This window comes from Somniosus microcephalus, chromosome 2 (genome assembly GCF_052327205.1).
Source record: "Somniosus microcephalus isolate GS21.2 chromosome 2, FLI_Smic_1.0, whole genome shotgun sequence".
Taxonomy (NCBI): Eukaryota; Metazoa; Chordata; class Chondrichthyes; order Squaliformes; family Somniosidae; genus Somniosus; species Somniosus microcephalus.
This window is the reverse complement of record NC_140988.1, coordinates 103,082,506-103,104,779: the sequence shown is the minus strand read 5'-3', so window position 1 is coordinate 103,104,779 and position 22,274 is coordinate 103,082,506. Positions and strand designations below refer to the sequence as shown.

At 46.4% G+C, this 22,274-nt stretch overlaps 1 protein-coding gene across 1 annotated transcript in view; it reads left to right on the top strand.

The window, feature by feature from the left end:
* The window catches only part of tmem154 (transmembrane protein 154), an 83,272-nt gene extending 74,808 nt beyond the window's left edge, over positions 1-8,464 (top strand). The window contains exon 6 of the mRNA XM_086011834.1: positions 3,935-8,464. Within this exon, the coding sequence (XP_085867960.1) occupies positions 3,935-3,950 (16 nt within the window). The 3' untranslated portion in view covers positions 3,951-8,464. The remainder of the gene's footprint in view (positions 1-3,934) is intronic.
* The last annotated feature ends 13,810 nt before the right edge of the window (positions 8,465-22,274 follow it).

Sequence of the window (22,274 nt, the reverse complement as noted above, 5' to 3'; positions counted from 1 at the left end):
TGAAGTCCATGTAAGCCACATCCACAGCATTTCCCTCATCCACCCCCCTAGTCACCCCCTCGAAAAATTCAATCAGATTTGTCAGACATGATTTACCCTTGACAAAGCCATGCTGACTATCCCCGATTAATCCTTGCCTCTCCAAGTGGAGACTAATTTTGTCCCTCAGAATTTTTTCCAATAATTTCCCTACCACAGATGTTAGGCTCACTGGCCTGTAATTCCCTGGTTTATCCCTGCTACCCTTCTTGTATAATGGTACTACATTAGCTGTTCTCCAGTCCTCTGGTACATCCCCTGTGGCCAGAGAGGTTCTGAAAATTTGTGTCAGAGCCCCTGCAATCTCCTCCTTTGCCTCCCACAGCAGCCTGGGATACATCTCGTCCGGGCCTGGGGATTTATCCACTTTTTGGCCTGCTAAAACCACTAGCACCTCCTCCCTCTCGATGCTAATATGTTCAAGTATGTCACAGTCCCCTTGCCCGATTTCTATGTCTGCATCGTCTTTCTCCATAGTGAACACAGATGCAAAAAATTCATTTAAAACCCCGCCTACCTCATCTGGCTCTACACACAGATTGCCACTTTGGTCCCTAATGGGCCCTACCCTTTCCCTGGTTATCCTCTTGCCCTTAATATACTTATAAAACATCTTAGGATTTTCCTTTATTTTGCTCGCCAGTGTTATTTCATGGCCCCTCCTCGCCCTCCTAATTTCTTTTTTAAGTACGCCCCTGCACTTTTTATACTCCTCTAGGGCTTCTTCCGTCTTTAGTCTTTTGTAGCTGCCAAAAGCCCCCCTTTTATTCCTAATGCATTTTTGTATATCCCTTGTCATCCAAGGTTCCCTTTGCTTGTTGGTCCCACCCTTGACCTTTACAGGAACATGTTGGCGTTGTACTCTCTCTATTTCCCTTCTGAAAGTCTCCCACTGTTTTGATGTGGATTTTCCTATAAGTAGCTGCTCCCAGTCCAATTTGGCCAGATCCTGCCTTATCATATTAAAATCGGCCTTCCCCCAATTTAGAACCCTTATTTCCGGGCCGTCTTTGTCCTTTTCCATGACCACCTTAAATCTCACTGAATTATGGTCACTGTCGCCAAAATGCTCTCCTACTGACACTTCCACCACTTGCCCGGCTACATTCCCTAGAATTAGGTCCAGTACCGCCCCCTCTCTTGTAGGACTTTCTACATGTTGGCTCAAAAAGCTCTCCTGGATGCACTTTAAGAATTCTGCACCCTCTAAGCCTTTCACACTCTGACTATCCCAATTTATATTGGGGAAGTTGAAATCCCCCACTATTATTACCCTATTATTTTCGCACTTTTCTGAGATTTGCCTACATATCTGTTCCTCTATCTCCCCCTGACTGTTAGGGGGCCTATAGTACACTCCCAGCAAAGTGCTTGCCCCCTTTTTGTTTTCAAGTTCTACCCATATGGCCTCATTAGAGGAACCCGCTAATATATCATCCCTCCTTACAGCAGTAATTGACTCCTTAATTAATATTGCAACACCCCCTCCCCTTTTACACCCCCCTCTGTCTCGCCTGAAGATTCTATACCCCGGAATATTGAGCTGCCAGTCCTGGAAGGGGTGTTTGGGGCCCTGGACAGTGGGAAGGGGGGAGGTATAGGGGCAGGTGTTACATCTCCTGCGCTTGCACGGGAAGGTGCCAGGTGAAGGGGAAGGGCTGTTGGGGGTGATAGAGGAGAGGACTAGGGTGTCTCGGAGGGAGCGGTCCCTACGGAATGCTGAAAGGGGAGGGGAAGATGCGTTGGTGGTGGGATCACTTTGGAGGTAGCAGAAATGGCAGAGGATGATCCGTTGAATGTGAAGGCTGGTGGGGTGAAAAGTGAGGACAAGGGGAACCCTATCGTGGTTCCGGGAGGGAGGGGCAGGGGTGAGGGCAGAAGTGCGGGAGATAGAACGGACATGGTCGAGGGTCGTGTCAACCACGGTAGAGGGGAATCCTCGGTTGCGGAAAAAGGAAGACATGTCAGAAGCACTGGTGTGGAAGGTGACATCGTCGGAGCAGGTACAGCGGAGACGGAGAAACTTGGAGAATGGAATAGAGTCCTTACAGGAGGCGGGGTGGGATGAAGTGTAGTCCAGGTAGTTGTGGGAGTCAGTGGGCTTGTAGTGAATATTGGTCGATAACCTATCCCCAGAGATGAAGACGGAGAAGTCGAGGAAGAGAAGGGAAGAGTCAGGGATAGACCATGTGAAGGTGAGGGGAGGGTGGAAATTGGAGGCAAAGTGAATGAAATTGTCTAGTTCGGGGCAAGAGCAGGAAACGGCACCGATACAGTCATCAGTGTATCAGAAAAAGAGGTGAGGGAGGGGACCTGAGTAGGACTGGAACAAAGAGTGTTCCACATATCCCACGAAAAGGCAGGCAATACTAGGACCCATGCCAAATTCAGTATCCTGTCCCTGCTTTCTCTCCATATCCCTTGATCCCTTTAGCCTTAAGAAATATATCTAACTCCTTCTTGAATATATTTAATGAATTGGCCTCTACTGCCTTCTGTGGTAGAGAATTCCACAGGTTCACCACTCTCTGGGTGAAGAAATTCCTCCTCATCTCTTCATGAGTGAGCTCAGCCAGTGAGTGTCAGCAGGCGGTTCGTTCCCTGGAGGGCATGGTAGCCGATCCCAATCCTGTCCTGACCCAATGTTCCCGCACACAGAATCTCGAGTAGACGTAACTGGATAGTGACTAGAATCAGGGACCCGTGCTGGTTTTTCCCTTCTCTCACCCAGGGGTGCTGTGGCAAATTGTAGTGGCCCCAGTTGCTGACCTAGCTGAGGTCAGCTAACGCAGCACAAACTAGGAATTAAACCCAGGACCTTCAGTCTCTGTGCCCTAGTTGTACAGGAGCTGTGTCTTTACCTAGTGGTCCATCAGCAGATCTTCATCACAACAGTTTAAAACAATGGAAAAATAAAGTCAAGGTCATTTATTTTGTTGTGGACTTCTGGAAAACTACCAAAGGCAATTTTCATTCAAGTCAGATTTTATAGAATCTTGGGCCTAGAAATTCAGTGCCCTTAGCGCCGATTTTGCGGCGCTAGAGGGCCTAGCGCTGCAATTGGCGCCGGCGCCGAAATTGCCTGGGGCCCTTCCGCCGCGGTAGACCGGTAGCGCTGCGCCGGCACCGATGACATCATCGGTGTGCGCAGCGTCCCGGTTGCCATGCCGACGGGCCCCAGCGCCGAAATTCAGTTGCGGCCGCCTCGCCCGTGGCAGCCGCAACTAAGACTCTGGCAACAGAGTCTTACATGACTTTGCGCCGGCGCATTAAAGGCCCCGCGGCGGCCGGCCGCTTTCCCGCCGGCCGCCTGGCCGCAGCTCCCTCCTCGGACTTCCCCCCCCCCCCCCCCCCGGAACAGAAGCAAGCCCGGCACTTGTCCGAGGTGCCGGGCTCATTTTTAAAAAGATTTTCGCGGGCCGCGGCCGGATGCAGGCAGCTCCTCATTAAGGGAAGGAGGAGGCCTGCACTTCCCGAACCTGCCGCACCGCAGCGGGCGCCGCAGCGCCGGAATAGCGCCGAAATTCAGCGCGTTGCGCCAGTTTTCAGGCGCAAACAGCTCTCAGCAGCGCCGGCAGCCGTTTGGGCGCAGAACTATTGATTTTTGGGCCCGACCAGCACGACTTAGCTCCGGCACTAACTTCCGGCGCTAAAGCCCTGGCTGCGCCAAAACTCAATTTCTAGGCCTTGTTATTTCCAATGTTGAACAGATGCTGATACAACACCTGTTCGCTACTATTAGCCAACATTGAGTTTTCTATCAATATTGCATTTACTCAGTCAAGCAGAGCTCTTTGTGAATGGCGATGTGGGATGAAAGGGTATATTATTTCTTTATGATCTGAGCAAGCCCCTTTGTGACCGATAACTGTCTGTTTTTCAAATTCTTTTACAGTGACCCTGAATTCTGAAACATTTCTTCAAGTTAATTGGCAAAGACTGATTCTCATCGAACACAACAATTCATTTGCACAGCAGCATATCCGTCATCGTTCTGTTTCTTCCTCTTTTTCATAACGTTTGCTTATGGATTGAGCTTTAACAAATTTCTTAAACATTAATTGTTTGTTTTTAGTATGCTGACCAATATTTTTTATTAAAAGATGTGAAATATAACTGCAGAGATAAAAAGGAAAAACTGCAAAAGCTGAAAATCTTAAATTAAAAAAGAAAAAATGATGGAAATGTACAGCGAGCCTGCAACATCTGAAAGAGTAGATTGATGAACCTGAAATGCTAACCGTCTTTTTTTCTTTTCTGCTGCTGTCAGACTGTTGTTTATTTCTAGAATTTTCTGTTTTTAATTTAAATATAATTGTTCTATAAAGATAGATCGGTTCATAGCTAGTGATTCCTGCAGAAATGTCTTTAACTTAACAAGCTTTACTTAGACGATAGCAAAATACTGCAGATGCTGGAAATCCGAAATAACAACAGAAAATGCTGGAAAAACTCAGCAGGTCAGGCAACATCCATGGAGAGAAATTTGAGTTGACGTTTCGGGTCGAAACCCTTCTTCAAAACTGGAAAGAAAAGAAAATAGATTGAAGGCAGGGCTGCGATCGAACAAAAGAAGTAAAAAAGACAATAAAAGGTATTCAAAACCAGACAAGATGGTAATAGGCCAGTGGAGACAAAAGACAGTTGAGATTAGGTGTGAAATGTACTGGCAGGGTAAGAGACAGCTGCCAGGTGGGAGAGAGAAACAAAAGGAAAAGGGTGGGGGGGAAAGGAAGACCCAAAACAAAGGGGTTACTTAGATCCTGTTTTGAGGATGTAACTTGTTCAACAAGATATAGGATGATGAAACAAAAAGTGAAACATGCAGCATTTCAGCCAATCCTTTGCATTTGTTAATACAGCACTATTGGGCCTATAAAGGTAGAGCAGCAAGGAAATGTGAAAGCAGATAATATTGCCAAGGTGTTTTTGCTCACTGTGTTCACTCTGTTCATCACATGAGCCTGCAGGTGTGCTCTACCCGAGCCCCAGCCCTAAACGCATATCCCCACCCCCACCCTTCGCACATCCAACTACATCCGCTTCCAGACACACATCATTTAACAAAAGATCCCTGAACTGGTGACAATGGCATTGTCATACCTTGCACAAAGGAAGATGGTTGTGGTGGTTGGAGGCCAATCATCTCAGCCCCAGGACATCGCTGCAAGACTTTCTCAGGGCAGTGTCCTAGGCCCAGCCACCTTCAGCTGCTTCATCAATGACCTTCCCTCCAACATAAGGTTAGAAGTGGGGATATTCACTGATGATTGTACAATGTTCAGTTCCATTTACAACTCCTCTGATAATGAAGCAGCCCATGCCCGCATGCAGCAAGGCCTGGACAGCATTCAAGCTGATAAGTGCCAAGTAACATTTGCCCCACACAAGTGCCAGGCAATGACCATCTCCAACAAGAGAGCCTAAGCACTGCCCCTTGACATTCAACGGCATTGCCATCGTTGAATCCCCCGCTATCAACATCTTGGGGGTCACCATTGACCAGAAACTTAACTGGATCAGCACATAAATACAGCGGCTACAAGTGCAGGTCAGAGGCTAGGTATTCTGTGGCAAGTGCCTCACCTCCTGACTCCTTAAAGCCTTTCCACCATCTACAAGGCACAAGTCAGGAGTGTGATGGAATACTTTCCACTTGCCTGGATGAGTGCTGCTCCAACAACACTCAAGAAGCTCGACACCATCCAAGACAAAGCAGCCAGCTTGATTGGCACCCTATCCACCACCTTAAACATTCACTCCCTCCACCAGCGGCGTACCGTGGCTGTGCAACATCTATAAGATGCATGGCTGCAACTCGCCAAGGCTTCTTCAACAGTACCTCCCAAACCTGTGACCTCTTCCACCTAGAAGGACAAGGGCAGCAGGCACATGGGAACACCCTCACCTCCAAGTTCCCCTCCAAGTTACACACCATCCTGACTTGGAAATATATTGCCGTTCCTTCATTGTCGCTGGATCAAAATCCTGGAACTCCCTCCCTAACAGTACTGTGGGAGATCCATAACCACACGGACTGCAGTGGTTTAAGAAGGCGGCTCACCACCACTTTCTCAAGGGCAACTAGGGATGGGCAATAAATGCTGGCCTTGCCAGCAATACCCACATCCTGTGAATGAATTTTTAAAAAGGCAACCGGTCAAGGATAAATAATGATTAGGTAGACATTCATATAGATTTTATATGGTTTGTGCAAGAAATGGGCTCATTGGAACAAATGGGCTAATCACAAACACCCCATTCTAAGCAGCCTTTTCAGCTACATTAGTCAGTATAGGAATTTAAATCCTAATAGCCAGGCTAGAGAGCCATATATCCAAGTTTGCCCATGACACAACGATTTGTGGATATAGTAAGTAGTGTAGACAGGAGCATAAAATTACAAAGAGACATTGATAGATTAAGTGAATGTGGAAGATGGATTTCAACACAGGTAAACATGAGGCCATCCATTTTGGACCAAAAAAAAGATAGATCCGAGTATTTTTAAATGGTGAAAAGCTGGGAACAGTGGCGGGCCAGAGATTTAGGGGTCCATGTACACAGATCGCTAAAATGTAGTAGTCAGACACAAAAAATAATCAAAAAGCTAATGGAATGTTAGCTTTTATAACTAGAGGGCTAGAATATAAAGGGAGGAAGTTTTGCTACCCTGGTTAGATCACACCTGGAGCACTGTGTTCAGTTCTGGGCACCACACCTAGAAAGGATATACTGGCCTTGGAGTGAGAGCAGTGCAGATTCACCAGAATGTTACCAGGGCTCCAAGGGTTCAATTATGAGGAGAGCTTACATAAACTAGGCTTGTAATTCCTGAAATATAGAAGGTTAGGGTGATTTGATTGAGGTTTTTAGAATTTTGAAAGGGATTGATAGGGTAGATAGAGAGAAGTATTTTCCGCTGGTGGGGGAGTCTAGGACAAGGGGACATGACCTTAAAATCAGAGCCAGGCCATTCAGGAGAGCAGTTAGGGAACACAAAAATCAGTAGGTGCTAGCTCAATTAATCTTTGTAAATCTGAGATTGATAGATTTTTGCCAGCCAAGGATATTAAGGGATATGGACCCAAGGCGGGTGAATGAGGTTAGGTTACAGATCATCCATGATTTCATTGAATGGCAGAACAGGCTCGAGGGGCTGAATGGCCTACTCCTGTTTCTATGTTCCTACTAAGATCAGAGTCTGATGAGTCCTTGCTAGTTGGTAGTAATGACATTTGACTGCCTGATTACATCTGCCACTTATACTAAATTGACTAAAGTATATGTGCAATGGGCAGACACATGTGCTCTGATTAAATGATAGCCTTTGTTTAAAGAAATGTTAACTTTATAAGTTGCTTTTTTAGATCCACTGAGGTAGAAATTGGTCCTGTTGTCTGACTGATGCTACCTGACCTGTTGAGCATACCCAGCATTTTCTGCTTTTATTTCAGAACTTATTGTGCTCATTTTCCGAGCAGAAAATGGGGGTAAAAAACATCAATTTCGAGACGCAACATATTGCATCTGCATTATGGGCGCCGCCATATTGGTAAGGGCAGCTTTGCAGGTGTCCCGGGCAGACACCTTAAACAGGCCTTAGGCTCCTTGCACGTGTTAATGCCTGTTTTAGGACCCCTTTGCTACATTGAGCTGCCTTATCAGATTTCTTGTCATGGATGCGACCGCCAATAAAAAACAAAGTTCATTTTTTTTCACAGCTTGACATGGAGTCAGGAGGTGTGGAAGTGCTGCTCCCAGCACCGCAGCACTCCTGAGGGTCGGACTCCCTCCTGTCCCTCGGGTCTTACCTGAGCACCATTCCTGTTGAGACCAGGTTCCTAAAATTGATCTTATTGAAATGAGTGAGCTGTCCCTTGAGGCACGAGGCATAACGGGTGGCGGTCGCTCGCTCAAGTTATTGAAATGAGGCCCGAGGTCACTGTTTGCATGGCATACCAATTTCTACCCCAGGGAATGAGGGAACAAGATATGCTGTATGGAGGCCTAAGAGCAGGAGACAAAAATAATGCAAGCAAATCTAATCCTGACTGCATTTTGCATTGTGTGCTGTATTTACAGGTATATTTTTCATCCAGTCACTAATGTGAGCTAAAAAGTCAGTGCAAATATAAATTGGGGAAATCCCATTTTGTACTCACACTGACTGACTCGTGTTAATAGCTGGAGGAAAATCTACCAACTTTAGTTCTTTAGTTTAAGATAACAAGCATTTTAAATTAGGTACATCTGTAGTAAATATAAGGGCATTTTTGTTGCCATACATAATATTACAATGTCAAAAAGGTTTTTTATTTTTACACGCTGATACTTCATTTTATAATAAAAATTCTTTATAAACATTCTCTCTTCAAACTTAGCAATTCTGAATAATAATTAAAAAAGACTCATTCTTATTCAACATCTTCAGTGTTTCTGTCTTTATTGAATTCCACATATCCTAATTGGACACACACAATAGGTGGGTCTTGGGGGGAGAAATTCAGTATCGCCCCGTTTGGGGCGCAATTATCGGCTGGGCGCAAAGATTAGCGCCTGGCGCTAATTATCGCCTCCGACTGCAAACTTGGCTTTTATCGCCTCTGGAGGTGATTGGAGCGCTAAATCAGGCGCTTCACACCTGTCTTAAGGCACAAAGGCCGAGGAGCGAGGCGCTACCTCAGAGCGCTGGCGAAGCTCATGTGATGTCAGTCAGCAATGGAACACCGACACACTGACGCCGGCCAGTTCTTAAAGGGGAGGGTCGATCTTGCTCTCCATCCACATCCTGCTCATTGCAGCCTTGAATCTCGGCCTGGAGAGACCTGTACATCAAATCTGCTGGAAAGAACAATGGAGAGGCCCAGGGAAAGAGCTCAGAGTGCAGCCCCCACAGTCTCTTCTAAATCGATACAAGGAAGGGCAAATCAAAATGAACCTGCAAAGTGCTGCTCAGTACCCAAAACTCCTTCACACAGCGTTGAAACTCTCCAGAAGTTTCTCTCTCACTCTCTCAGAATGCGTGGTGCAAAAATGTCACCAACTAAAAAAGGCAGGAAGCGGTCGCCTTTAAATAGCACTCCCCCAGTCCCTTCCTGACTGCAAAACACTCCCCTCAACCTGTCGTTTCTAGAGGCAGGCGGTAAGGCAGGGGGCGCCACACAATATCCGGTCCGGGGCGCTACCGGGGTGTTGCACACTCGACTGACGTCACGATCTGCCGGCGCAGGAGATCGTGGTGGTACTGTTTAACGCCGCCGCAAAATGTTTAGTTAATTTCGTGAGTGGCGCAAACATCGCCGTGCATGGGCACTAGTTGCTTTGCGCCCCATTAGTGCCATCTTAAGGCGCTAACAGGAGACGCAAACCAACTGAATTTTTCCCCCTAGATTCAGCACTCAAAGACCCGGATTTTGCTGATTTGTGCCATAACTCCACCCTGTGTACAGCACTGCTTTTACAACAAAAGACGAACTTCACAGACAAGACATATTCACAGACAAGAGATAAAGGGGGTCATGTGAAACCCACCCCTCCCTTCCCCCACAACTGGCGGGACAGGATTGGGGCGGAGGCGGGGCATCAGTTGGTAAAAATGTGAAACCCGACCCCAGCCCACCGCCGACGCTCCTACGCCCAGTTAAACCGGGGCAGGGCATCCGAATAACCCGCTCTGGAGAGACAGGTCAGAGATTTTAATATTTAAATCAAGCTCCGTTCCTCAGATTTTGGGAGCCACTTGAATTTAACGGCTACAGGCTGGGTATCCCAGGGTTCGGGAAACCAGGCCGCAAAAGAGAGACTGCAGCAAGTAAGTGATTTTAGAGCACTGCTTGTAGACCAGGAGGAGCAGGACTGCTTCGCCGGCCCTTCAAGCTAATCTGCCATGATCTACCTCCCCGCCCCCACCGCGATCTACACACCGCAATCTACCCCCCGTGATCTACCCCCCCCCCGCGATCTACCCCCCCGTGATCTACCCCCCCGCGATCTACCCCCCGCGATTTACCCCCTGCGATCTACACCCCGCGATCTAACCCCCCCCGCAATCTACCCCCATGATCTACCCCCACGATCTACACCCCCGCGATCTACCCCCCGTGATCTACACCCCGCGATCTAACCCCCCGCGATCTACACCCCGCGATCTACCCCTGCGATCTACCCTCCCGCGATCTACCCCCGCGATCTACCCCCCGCGATCTACACCCCGCGATCTAACCCCCCGTGATCTACCCCCGTGATCTACCCCCGCGATCTACCCGCCCGCGATCTACCCCCGCGATCTACACCCCGCGATCTAACCCCCCGCGATCTACCCCCGCAATCTACCCCCGCGATCTACCCTCCCGCGATCTACCCCCGCGATCTAGCCCCCGCGATCTACACCCCGCGATCTAACCCCCCGCGATCTACCCCCGCGATCTACCCCCGCGATCTACCCTCCCGCGATCTACCCCCGTGATCTACCCCCGCGATCTACCCCTGCGATCTAGCCCCCCGCGATCTACCCCCCGCGATCTACACCCCCACGATCTACCCCCCGCGATCAACCCCCGGCGATCTACCCACCCCTCCGCGATCTACCCCCCACGATCTACCTCCCGCGATCTACCCCCCGCGATCAACCCCCCGGCGATCTACCCACCCCTCCGCGATCTACCCCCCACGACGTACCTCCCGCGATCTACCCCCCGCGATCTGCCCCCTGCGATCTACCCCCCGCGATCTACCCCCCGCGATCTACCCCCCGCGATCTACCCTCCCGCGATCTACCCCCCGCGATCTACCGCCCCGCGATCTACCCTCCCGCGATCTACCCCCCGCGATCTACTCCCCGCGATCTACACCCTGCGATCTACCCCCTGCGATCTACCCCCACGATCTACCCCCGTGATCTACCCCCTGCGATCTACCCCCCCGCGATCTACCCCCCTGTGATCTACCCCCCGCGATCTACCCCCCGCGATCTACCCCCCGCGATCTACCCCCCCGCGATCTACCCCCCGCGATCTACCCCCCGCGATCTACCCCCCCGCGATTTACCCCCCGCGATCTACCCCCGCGATCTACACCCCCGCGATCAACCCCGTGATCTACCCTCCGCGATCTACCCCCCGCGATCTACTCCCCGCGATCTACCCCCCCGCGATCTACCCCCCGCGATCAACACCCCCGTGCTCTAGCCCCCGCGATCAACCCCCACTGCGATCTACCCACTCCTCCGCGATCTACCCCCCTGCGATCTAGCCCCCCGTGATCTACACCCCGCGATCTACCCCCGCGATCTACCCCCACGATCTACACCCTGCGATCTACCCTCCCGCGATCTACCCTCCCGCGATCTACCCCCCCCCACCATGATGCCCTGATTGTTTCCAATTGGCATGGACTTTCTGCAGTTGCGGATACTACTGGTTTTCCTGCCCAGCAGCCTGTCAATCTGGCCGACTCCCGGGAGGGATACTTAACTGGATCAGCCACGTAAATATTGTGGCAATAAGAGCAGGTCAGAGGCTAGGTATTCTGCAGCGAGTATCTCACCTCCCGACTCCCCAAAGCCTTTCCACCAACTACAAGGCACAAGTATTAAGTGTGATGGAATACTCTCCACTTGCCTGGATGAGTGCAGCTCCAACAACACTCAAGAAGCTCGACACCATCCAGGACATAGCAGCCCGCTTGATTGGCACCCCATCCACCAGCTTAAACATTCACTCCCTCCACCGCCGGCGTACCGTGGCTGAAGTGTGTACCATCTACAAGATGCACTGCAGCAACTCACCAAGGCTTCGTCGGCAGCACCTCCCAAACCCGTGACCTCTACCACCTAGAAGAACAAGAACAGCAGGCGCATGGGAACACCACCACCTCCAACTTCCCCTCCAAGTCACATACCATCCTGACTTGGACGTATATCATTGATCCTTCATCGTCACTAGGTCAAAATCCTGGAACTTGCTCCTGTTATGTTCATAAATAAATAGATGTTTTCATTATGAACAGCTAGCTTGAGCTAGTCATTTATTCAGCCATGTGGACTAGTGTACAGGCATCCATCTTGACTACTGCCTTGTCAGTAGCCCCCTACTAAACATACAGCTCCACCTAGTGTACCATTCTAGAATGACATGTTACTGATCATTACATCCCCCTTCCTTAGAGGTTAAACAAAATCAATATCAATCAATCATAACGACATAAACATCTTCACAACAGTCAACACATTTTCAAAGGTTTACTTTATGAACTCTAAGCTTTTCATTCTTTTATTATAGTTTTCTTTGTACTCAAAGATTAAGTCTATCAGGCTTTTTTTACTTCACGTGTGGATTTTCTCAGCACAGGTAAGTCTGATGTGTTTTCATGAGAGCCTGTATGTGTGTTTGTGTTAGATTGTTCTGGTGGTGAGTGACAAGATTCATTTGCGGCATTGTCATCGATTTGCTCTTGGATAGTTTCTTGTGTTTTCATGAGGGAACGGCAGATCCTCCTGAGAATCTGTCCTTCCTCAGTTCTAACAGTGTATGACCTTGGTCCTACTTCCTCAAGAACTGTAGCTTTCCTGTTCCATGCATCTGGATCCTCAATCCTGACAACATCATCCCTTGTCAATGGTTTCAGAGTTTTGGATGACTTGTCATAGTGTGATTTCTGTTTCAGCTTTAACAGTTGAAGTCTCTGTCTCAGTTCCTTACTCTGCTTTTCTTTTGCACAGCAGGGTAGCATGGTGCGCAACTTGCGACCCATTAGGAGCTCAGCAGGTGAAGAACCACAGTCTAAAGGGGGGGCTCGGTAGCTCAGCAGGGCGAGATAAGGATCAGACTTGCTTTCTGTTGCTTTCTTCAGTAGCTGTTTGAGAACTTGAACACCTTTCTCTGCCTTGCCATTCGACTGAGCATACAGAGGACTGGATGTGATGTGTTGAAAGTCATAATGAGCTGCAAACTGTTGCCACTCCTTACAGTTGAAGCATGGACCATTGTCACGAACGGCAATCCTGGGAATTCCATGTCTGGCAAAGATGGATTTAACATGCATTATGACACTGCTTGCTGATGTGCTTGAGAGCAGCGCCATTTCAGAATAGTTAGAATAGTAGTCAATCACTATTAGATAGTCTTTACCATTCAAATGAAAGAGGTCCATACCAACCTTTTGCCATGGTGCTGTTGGTAAGTCAGCTACTATCATTGGTTCCTTTGCTTGTTTGTTTTGGTGTTTCTGACATGTCTCACATATGCCTATCATGTTCTCAATGTCCTTATTTATGCCAGGCCAATAAACAGTGTCTCTTGCTCTCCTTTTGCATTTTTCAATTCCGAGGTGTCCGTCATGAATCCTTTTGAGCATGTCTTGACGTAGAGCCTGTGGAATGACTATTCTGTTCTGTTTTAGTAATAGTCCCCTTGCGACACTTAACTCTGACCTGATGTGATAGTACTTTGGACAGGAACCTTTTGGCCAACCATGATGAATGTTCTCTATTACTGTTTGTAACACTGTGGGGGAGAAATTGGGTATGTAGTGCCACCTGTTAGCGTCTAAAGAGGGCAGTCAGTGGATGTAGCGCCACTGGCCGCGCCTCCCGCGATATTCAGCGGGGGCGCTAATGGTGGCGTTAGCCTGTTGCGCTGCGCCACCACCGATGACATCATCGGTGTGCGCAGCACCCCATTAGCGCCCCGATCGCGATATTTGGTAGCGAACACCGCTGTAGCGCCATTCGCTACCCGCGCCCGGTTCACGGGGCCTTGCTGTGCCGGCAGTGGCGCAAGTTCAGGTGGAGGTGCGAGGCGGCCGCTTTTTTCAGCGGCCGCCTGCCAGCACCTCCATCCCCGGCCTCCTGATCCCCCCCCCCCCGCGGCATTGCCGGCTGTTTCCCGAGAGCCCGGCATTTCTCCTCGGTGCCGGGCTCTTTTGCCTGCACTCACGATCGGGGATCGCGCTGTTGCAGGCTCCTCCCCCTTAACAATGGGAGGAAGGCCTTGTGGTGATTATTCCTTGTTTAGTAAAAGTATTGTGATTGGTTGTTTGTTAACTGCCTTGGGATATATGTTGTAATCTCATTGGTAGTTGATGTCACATGATGTGTGGTGGCCACCTTAAATTCAGTTCTTTTCCAGCTTTGGTTGGGACTGGATGTGGAAAGATGTGCTGCAGATTTTAAAGTTAATAAAGCCTAGTTTTGGAAGGCAAATCTATTCCTTATTTCAATTTATTAACTTTATGTTAGAATGGAGCGATATCTTCAACCAGAATGATTCAAGGCTGACCCCAATTCTGCTGGAGTGGATGATAAATGGAAACATTGGTATTGTACATTTAAAAACTTTTTGGGCGTGTTGGATCAAGAGTCTCTAAATAAGCTGAATATGCTGATCAACTACATTGCTCCGGATGTATATAAATATATTTTGGACTGTAAAACTTATGAAGTGGCTATTTCTACATTGGAAAAGATTTTTGTTAAACCAAAGAATGAGGTATTTGCATGTCACCTTCTATCTGCCCGTAGGCAGCAGGTGGGAGAATCTTTGGATACTTATTTACAAGCACTTCAGTGCCTTAGTGTTAACTGTAATTATAAGGCCGTGACGGCTGAAGAATATAAGGAAGAATCGGTACGGGATGCTTTTATTAATGGATTACTGTCTAGATCAATTCGTCAGCGGTTGTTAGAAAATAAGACTTTGGATCTTAAAAGTGCTTTTGAGCAAGCTTTTACATTGGATGTGGCTCAGAGAAGTTCGGATTCTTATGCTCTTTTTAATCGGCCTGCGACTATGGTTTCGGCAGTTTCGGATGAAAAGGAATTATGTGGACTTAATGGGAGTGGTTTACTAGATTCTGAAACAGTTTCTACTTCGGCGGCTGTTGCCTCTAGGATTCAGAAGTGTTATTTTTGTGGGAATATCCGGCACCCTCGTCTGAAGTGTCCTGCTCGGGAGGCTGTGTGTAGTAAATGCGGCAAGAGAGGTCATTATGCACGCGTGTGCAAATTATCAGGTTCAATTACCTCCTCCTCTCCTGGTGTGGGAGGGCCCTCCTCTACCACCTCCTCCTCTGTGACTATTCAGCCTTTAGATAGGGCGTTTATTGCATCAATTTCTGCTGCATTTGCTCATGGCCTAAACAAAGCTATAGTTACGGCTCAAGTTAATGGGTTGGAAGTGAAGGCCCTTATAGATACGGGCAGTACTGAGAGTTTTATAAGTCTTCAGTTTGCGAAGGAGAAGCATTTGAAAATTTTGCCTGTTACGTATCAGGTGTGTATGGCTCAGACGACCCTTACTTCACAAATAGCTGGTTGTTGCTTTGTGAAAATGATTCTTCTAGGTAATACGTATACTGATATACGCCTATCTGTTTTGCCTAATCTCTGTGCGGATATTTTGATTGGACATGATGTGCTTCAGTTACACGAGTCTCTTAGTCTTTCATTTGGAGGGACTAAGCCACCTTTATCTATTTGTGGATTAACCTCTTTATCCATTTCTCCATTATCACTTTTTTCCAATTTGATGCCGGATTGTAAGCCAATTGCTACCAAGTCAAGAAGATATAGTAGTCAGGATAGAGAATTTATTAATTCTGAAGTTCAACGTCTCTTATTGGAAGGAATCATTGAACCTAGTTGTTCGCCTTGGCGAGCACAGGTAGTTGTCATGACTAACGAGAGGCACAAGAAACGAATGGTGATAGACTATTCCCAAACTATTAATAGGTATACTCAATTAGATGCGTACCCTTTGCCTAAGATTGATGAGCTTATCAATAAAGTATCTCAGTATAAGGTTTTTAGCACTATTGACCTAAAGAGTGCTTATCATCAGATTCCTATTGTTAAGAAGGATCAACCATATACGGCCTTTGAGGCTGGTGGAAAGCTGTATCAGTTTTGCCGAATACCATTTGGCGTTACTAATGGTGTTGCTTGTTTTCAACAGGCAATGGATGCTTTTATAAGTGATAACTCCCTCTCTGACACCTTTTCATACTTAGATGACATCACAGTGTGTGGCAAATCAAGGGTGGAGCATGATTCTAATTTAAAAAGATTCCTTCAAGCTGCGGAAAAAGTTGGTTTAACTTTTAATAAAGAGAAATGTATCTTTTCGACTACTGAGGTAAATCTATTGGGGTATATTATCTCGGGAAACAAGATTAAACCAGATCCAGAACGTCTGCGACCATTGATTGATTTACCTTGTCCTACTAATTCTAAGGCTTTGCAACGAGTTGTTGGACTGTTTTCTTATTATTCTAATTGGATTGCAAATTTTTCACGGAAGATCCGGCCTCTTATTCGGGTTACGACATATCCTCTATCATGGGAGGCCAGGACATGTTTTGAGAATTTTAAAAAGGATATTTTAGGAGCAGTTGTGCATTCTATTGATGAGCAGGTTCCTTTTGTGATCGAGACGGATGCTTCTGATTTTGCAATTGGGGCTACTCTGAACCAAAATGGAAGACCTGTGGCCTTTTTCTCACGTACTTTGAACAATAGTGAAAAAAGACATTCTTCAATAGAGAAAGAGGCATACGCAATAGTAGAAGCATTGCGTAAATGGAGGCATTATTTATCGGGGCGACATTTCACGTTGGTAACTGATCAAAAATCTGTGTCCTTTATGTTTGATGTTAAACATTTTGGAAAGATCAAAAATGATAAAATAATGAGATGGAGGATTGAGTTGGCATGTTACCATTTTGACATAGTTTATCGTCCGGGGAAGGATAATGTTGCTGCTGATGCACTGTCGAGGGCTTATTGTTCTGTGATTCACGGAGATACGCTTATTAATCTTCACAATGCCTTATGTCATCCTAGGGTTACGAGGATGATACACTTCGTACGCAGTAAGAATTTGCCCTATTCAGTTGAAGACGTCAAGCGGATGACTTCATCATGTTCTATCTGCGCTCGGTGTAAACCGAATTTCTTTAAGCCTCAACGAGCTCATCTTATAAAGGCTACTTCTCCTTTTGAACGTTTGAGCGTCGATTTTAAGGGGCCTCTTCCTTCAACTACTCAAAACCGATATATTTTTACTGTTGTGGATGAGTTTTCAAGGTTCCCTTTTGCTTTTCCTTGTGCAGATGTATCAGCTGCTACAGTTATCAAATGTCTGACTCAACTTTTTGTCATCTTTGGGATGCCTGCGTATATCCATTCGGATCAGGGAAGTTCTTTTATGTCTTCCCAGTTGAAGGAATACCTTCAGAGTCGGGGAATTTCTACTAGTAGAACTACCCCGTATAATCCCCAGGGTAATGGACAGTGCAAACGATACAATGGGGTGATCTGGAAGGCAGTTATGTTGGCTTTGACATCCCGGAACCTTAAGAATACACAGTGGGAAATGGTACTGCCTGATGCCCTGCATTCCATTAGATCATTGCTTTCAACGGCTACTAATGTGACCCCCCATGAAAGGCTCTTTAACTATCCGCGGAGATCTACTACGGGATATTCGGTACCTTCATGGCTTACTATGCAGGGACCTGTGCTGCTTCGACGCCATGTTAGATTGTCAAAATATGATCCTTTAGTGGAGGAGGTGCAGCTGTTGGAGGCAAATTCCCAATATGCTCATATTCGATTCCAAGATGGGAAAGAAAGTACTGTTTCAATTAAAGACTTGGCTCCTTGTGGTGGCCAGCCCTCTTCTGAGGATATTAACAATAGTCATGATTTAGATAATGTGGATGCTGTTACAGATACTACGACTGTCTCCAATCCGATTGCAGATAATTACACTTCTATTAGTCAGCCCTTGATGGATGTTTATGACCGTCCCAGTTTACCTTCTGATGGGATTTCTAATCCGGAAACCGTTGAAAATCGGGATATGGATAGCCTTCCTGCTGAAGATACTTCTGTGCCTTCTGGTGTGGGAGGGCAAGGAATTTCACCAAGGTTAAGAAGGTCGACACGAACAAGATATCCGGTCGACCGATTGAAAATGGACTTTTAAATTGATAGTAATGTTTTAAAATTGTTGTAATATTATATTATATTGTTTTAGTTGAGAGATACTTAATACTTATGTGCAATGTTATTATTTGTTGTTGTTCACTTAGTATTGTGTCATGTAAACAGTTTTACTCTTGTTGTGCATAGTTTTAGTTGTAAATAATTAATTATAAATTGTAAAGGTTATTTAGGTTGGAGTATATTTTAAAAGGAGGGGTGAATGTGGTGATTATTCCTTGTTTAGTAAAAGTATTGTGATTGGTTGTTTGTTAACTGCCTTGGGATATATGTTGTAATCTCATTGGTAGTTGATGTCACATGATGTGTGGTGGCCACCTTAAATTCAGTTCTTTTCCAGCTTTGGTTGGGACTGGATGTGGAAAGATGTGCTGCAGATTTTAAAGTTAATAAAGCCTAGTTTTGGAAGGCAAATCTATTCTTTATTTCAGGCCTGCAGTACCGCAGCGCACCATTCCGCAGCGTGTGGCGCTGTGGCACGTTGCGCTGCGATATTCAGTTTCAACGCCCTAAGAGGGACGCGGTGTGCCTTCAGCCTCGCCCCGTCTCCCTCTAGGGGCACTGAAACTGAATTTCTGGCAATCGGTATTACTCCAAACGCTGCGCAAAAATCAGCGCCCAGGCGAGCTTGGCGCCACTTTGGCGCCTCAACCGAATTTCTAGGCCTGTATCTTTTACTGTTTCTTCTGCTATTTGCTTTGATTTTGTGTCTGACACGGGCAGCGCAGCAGTGACCATACTCACATGAACATCCACGTCTTCCTCAGTAGAGCTCACATGACTCATTGTGGGTGCTCGGGATAGTGCATCTGCTAACACTATGTGTTTGCCTGGTGTGTAGATCAGTTCAAAGTCATATCTTTGCAGCTTCATCATGAGTCGTTGAATCCTTGGAGACATCTCATTCAGATTTTTTTTATGATGGCAACCAGTGGGCAGTGGTCTGTCTCAACTGTGAAGGTGGGAAGTCCATATATGTAGCCATGGAACTTTTCTAGTCCAACTACCAAGCCTAGAAATTCCTTTTCAATCTGGGCATATCGACACTCAGAGTCAGTCAGAGACCTGGAGGCATAGGCAACAGGCTTCCAATCTTCACCCTCTGCTTGTAGCAAGACCGCGCCTAGGCCATCTTTTGATGCATCCATTGACACTTTGATTCTCTTTGTTGGGTCAAAGAAGGTGAGTACAGGTGTGGTTGTCAGCACTGTTTTGAGGTTCATCCACTCTTGTTCATGTCTTTCTGTCCATGCGAACTCATTTGTTTTATGTAGCAGGTCTCGCAGACAGGCTGTCTTGGCTGACAAGTTAGGAATGAACTTTCCAATGAAGTTTATCATCCCCGTGATGCGTAGCACTCCTTTTTTGTCAGTGGGTCGGGGCATGTTGAGTATGGCGTTTACTTTTTCCATATCTGGCTCTATTCCTTTACCAGATAGATTATCTCCTAGGAAAGTGACTTCCTGGACACCAAACTGACACTTGGCTTTGTTGAGCTTCAGTCCATTCCGGCATATGCTCTGTAGCACTTTAGTCAGTCTCTCATTGTGTTCTTTCAGTGTGGAGCCCCAGATGATGATGTCATCAACATAGACCCGAACTCCTTCCAGACCTTCAATTATGTGTTCCATCGCTCTATGAAAGATTTCAGATGCAGATATTATCCCGAAAGGCATTCTGAGGAAACAATACCTGCCAAATGGTGTGTTGAAGGTACAGTATTTGGTGCTCTCTTCATCCAGTTTTAGTTGCCAAAATCCTTGTGAGGCATCGAGCTTTGTGAAGTATCTGGCACCTGACATTTCACTGGTGATTTCTTCTCGCTTGGGAATCTGGTAGTGTTCACATTTTATGTTTGCATTTAAGTCCTTTGGATCCATGCATACTCTTAGATCATTGTTCTTTTTCTTTACACATACCATGGAGTTAACCCAGTCTGTTGGCTCTTCGACTTTCCTGATGACTCCTAGTGTGGTCATTCTGTCCAGTTCTTTCTTGAGCCGGTCACGCAGGGGTGCTGGAACTCTCCGTGGAGCATGTACCACTGGCTGAGCATCCTCCTTTAGCTGGATCTTGTAAGTGAATGGTAGAACTCCAAATCCTTTGAACACATCCTGGAAATTACTCACTACAGAATCCACCGAGTCATCTGGTCTGCTTATGGCACAGTTTATATGGTAGACTCTCTTGACCAGTTCTAAGTCCTCACAAGCTTTGTCACCTAGTAGTGAATCAAGTCCTTCAGCCACAACAGAAAACATGAGATGATGCACTTTGTCTTTGACTGTCACTTTAAGTCTGCATATACCTAAGCTATCTATTTTCTGTCCATTATAGTCCTTCAGTAGTACTGACTTTTTCTGTATTTTGGGCTTTTCTTTCATATTTTTAATGTCACTCATACTGATTAAGTTTGCTTTTGCCCCAGTGTCTAGTTTCAATGTAACTAATGCTCCATTTACCTGCAGTGGCATTATCCATTTGTCCTCTTTTACTGCATTAACTTTATGTTCAGCATTGTCCATTCCTGAGGGCTGCACATTTTCTGTATCCTTTTCGATATTGTCACATGACACCATTCCTACAAAAAATGTCTCACTTAAATCAGTGTCCTCAATCACATTGACTTGTTGCCCTTTCTTTGTTTTTACTTTTGAAAAGCATTGTTTGGCAAAGTGATTCTTTCCATTACATTTTGTGCACATTTTTCCAAACGCTGGGCATTGTCTTGACTGGTGCTGGTAACCACAGCATTTACAATTAAAAGTTCCATCCTCCGATTGCTTTGCATTTCTGTTCTGCCCATGTTTCTTCCCCTTGCAGAACACAGCACCGACAGCAGCACAGTCACTCATTACAGTCGCATTATTATTAATTTCACTGAAAGTCTTTGCATGCTTCTGAGCTAGCTCACTGGCATGGCATATTTTCACAGCATTCTCCAATGTTAGTTCAGTTTCTCTCAACAAACATTCCCTGACCTTTTTATCATGAATACCAAACATGATCTGGTCACGAATCATGGATGATTTCAGTTCAGAGAAATTACATGTCTGTGCTTTCAGTTTCAGATCGGTCACAAAGCTATCAAAAGTCTAATTTTGCTGCTGTGTCCGTGAACGGAACACGTACCTCTCATAGGTCTTGTTCTTTTTGGGAGAACAATGTGTATCAAACTTCTTTAGCACATCATCCATTTTTTCTCTGTCCTCCTCTTGATCAAATACAAACATATTAAATACCTCTATCACCTGCGGGCCTGCAACCATGAGCAGCAATGCTATTTTCCTTGCATCTGGCTTTGTACCGAATCCGATGGCGGCAATGTAGAGTTTGAATTGTTGTTTGAAAGTCCGCCAATTGCAGTCGACATTCCCCATGACTTTCAAACCCTCTGGTGGCTTCAAATTCTCCATGTCATGTTTCACAATATTCAGCAGATATTACCACTTCTGGTACCATGTTATTTCATAAATAAATAGACGTTTTCATTATGAACAGCTAGCTTGAGCTAGTCATTTATTCAGCCATGTGGACTAGTGTACAGGCATCCATCTTGACTACTGCCTTGTGGGTAGCCCCCTACTAAACATACAGCTCCACCTAGTGTACCATTCTAGAATGACATGTTACTGATCATTACAGCTCCCTAACAGCACTATGGGAGTACCTTCACCACACGGACTGCAGCAGTTCAAGGCGACAGCTCACCACCACCTTCTCGCGGGCAATTAGGGATGGGCAAAAAATGCTGGCCTTGCCGGGGACCCCCATCCCACAAACAAATTTTAAAAAATGAAGTTAAAAAATATGCTAATGGGTCCTGCCGTTAAATTCAGCGGGACCTCCGTGTTCCCAACATCTCTGGGTTTCCCAGCTGCAAACATGCGGCCCCGTTCCTTCCCCACCTGCCCGTAAATCTCGCGGCCAAGCAATCACTTCGATTGTCTGTTCTGAGGTCTTGGAAGGGGAATTTGCATCCCACTGTCTTTGTTGCTGAATTTATAAGCTGTCAGTAAAATTTTTCAATACATGTTTAAAATCATAATTTACTTGCCAATTTAAAAGTTTGCAATGAAATAGTCTCAATTGTATTTCACAGCAGAACCATTCAGGCGAGGAAAAGGTATCATCCAGAGTAAACTGGCAGTGAAGAGAGCTGATTTACTAATGTGCTGCTCAACAAAGTGGGAGGATGCAGTATAATATCCTGCCTGCAACTCCTCATACA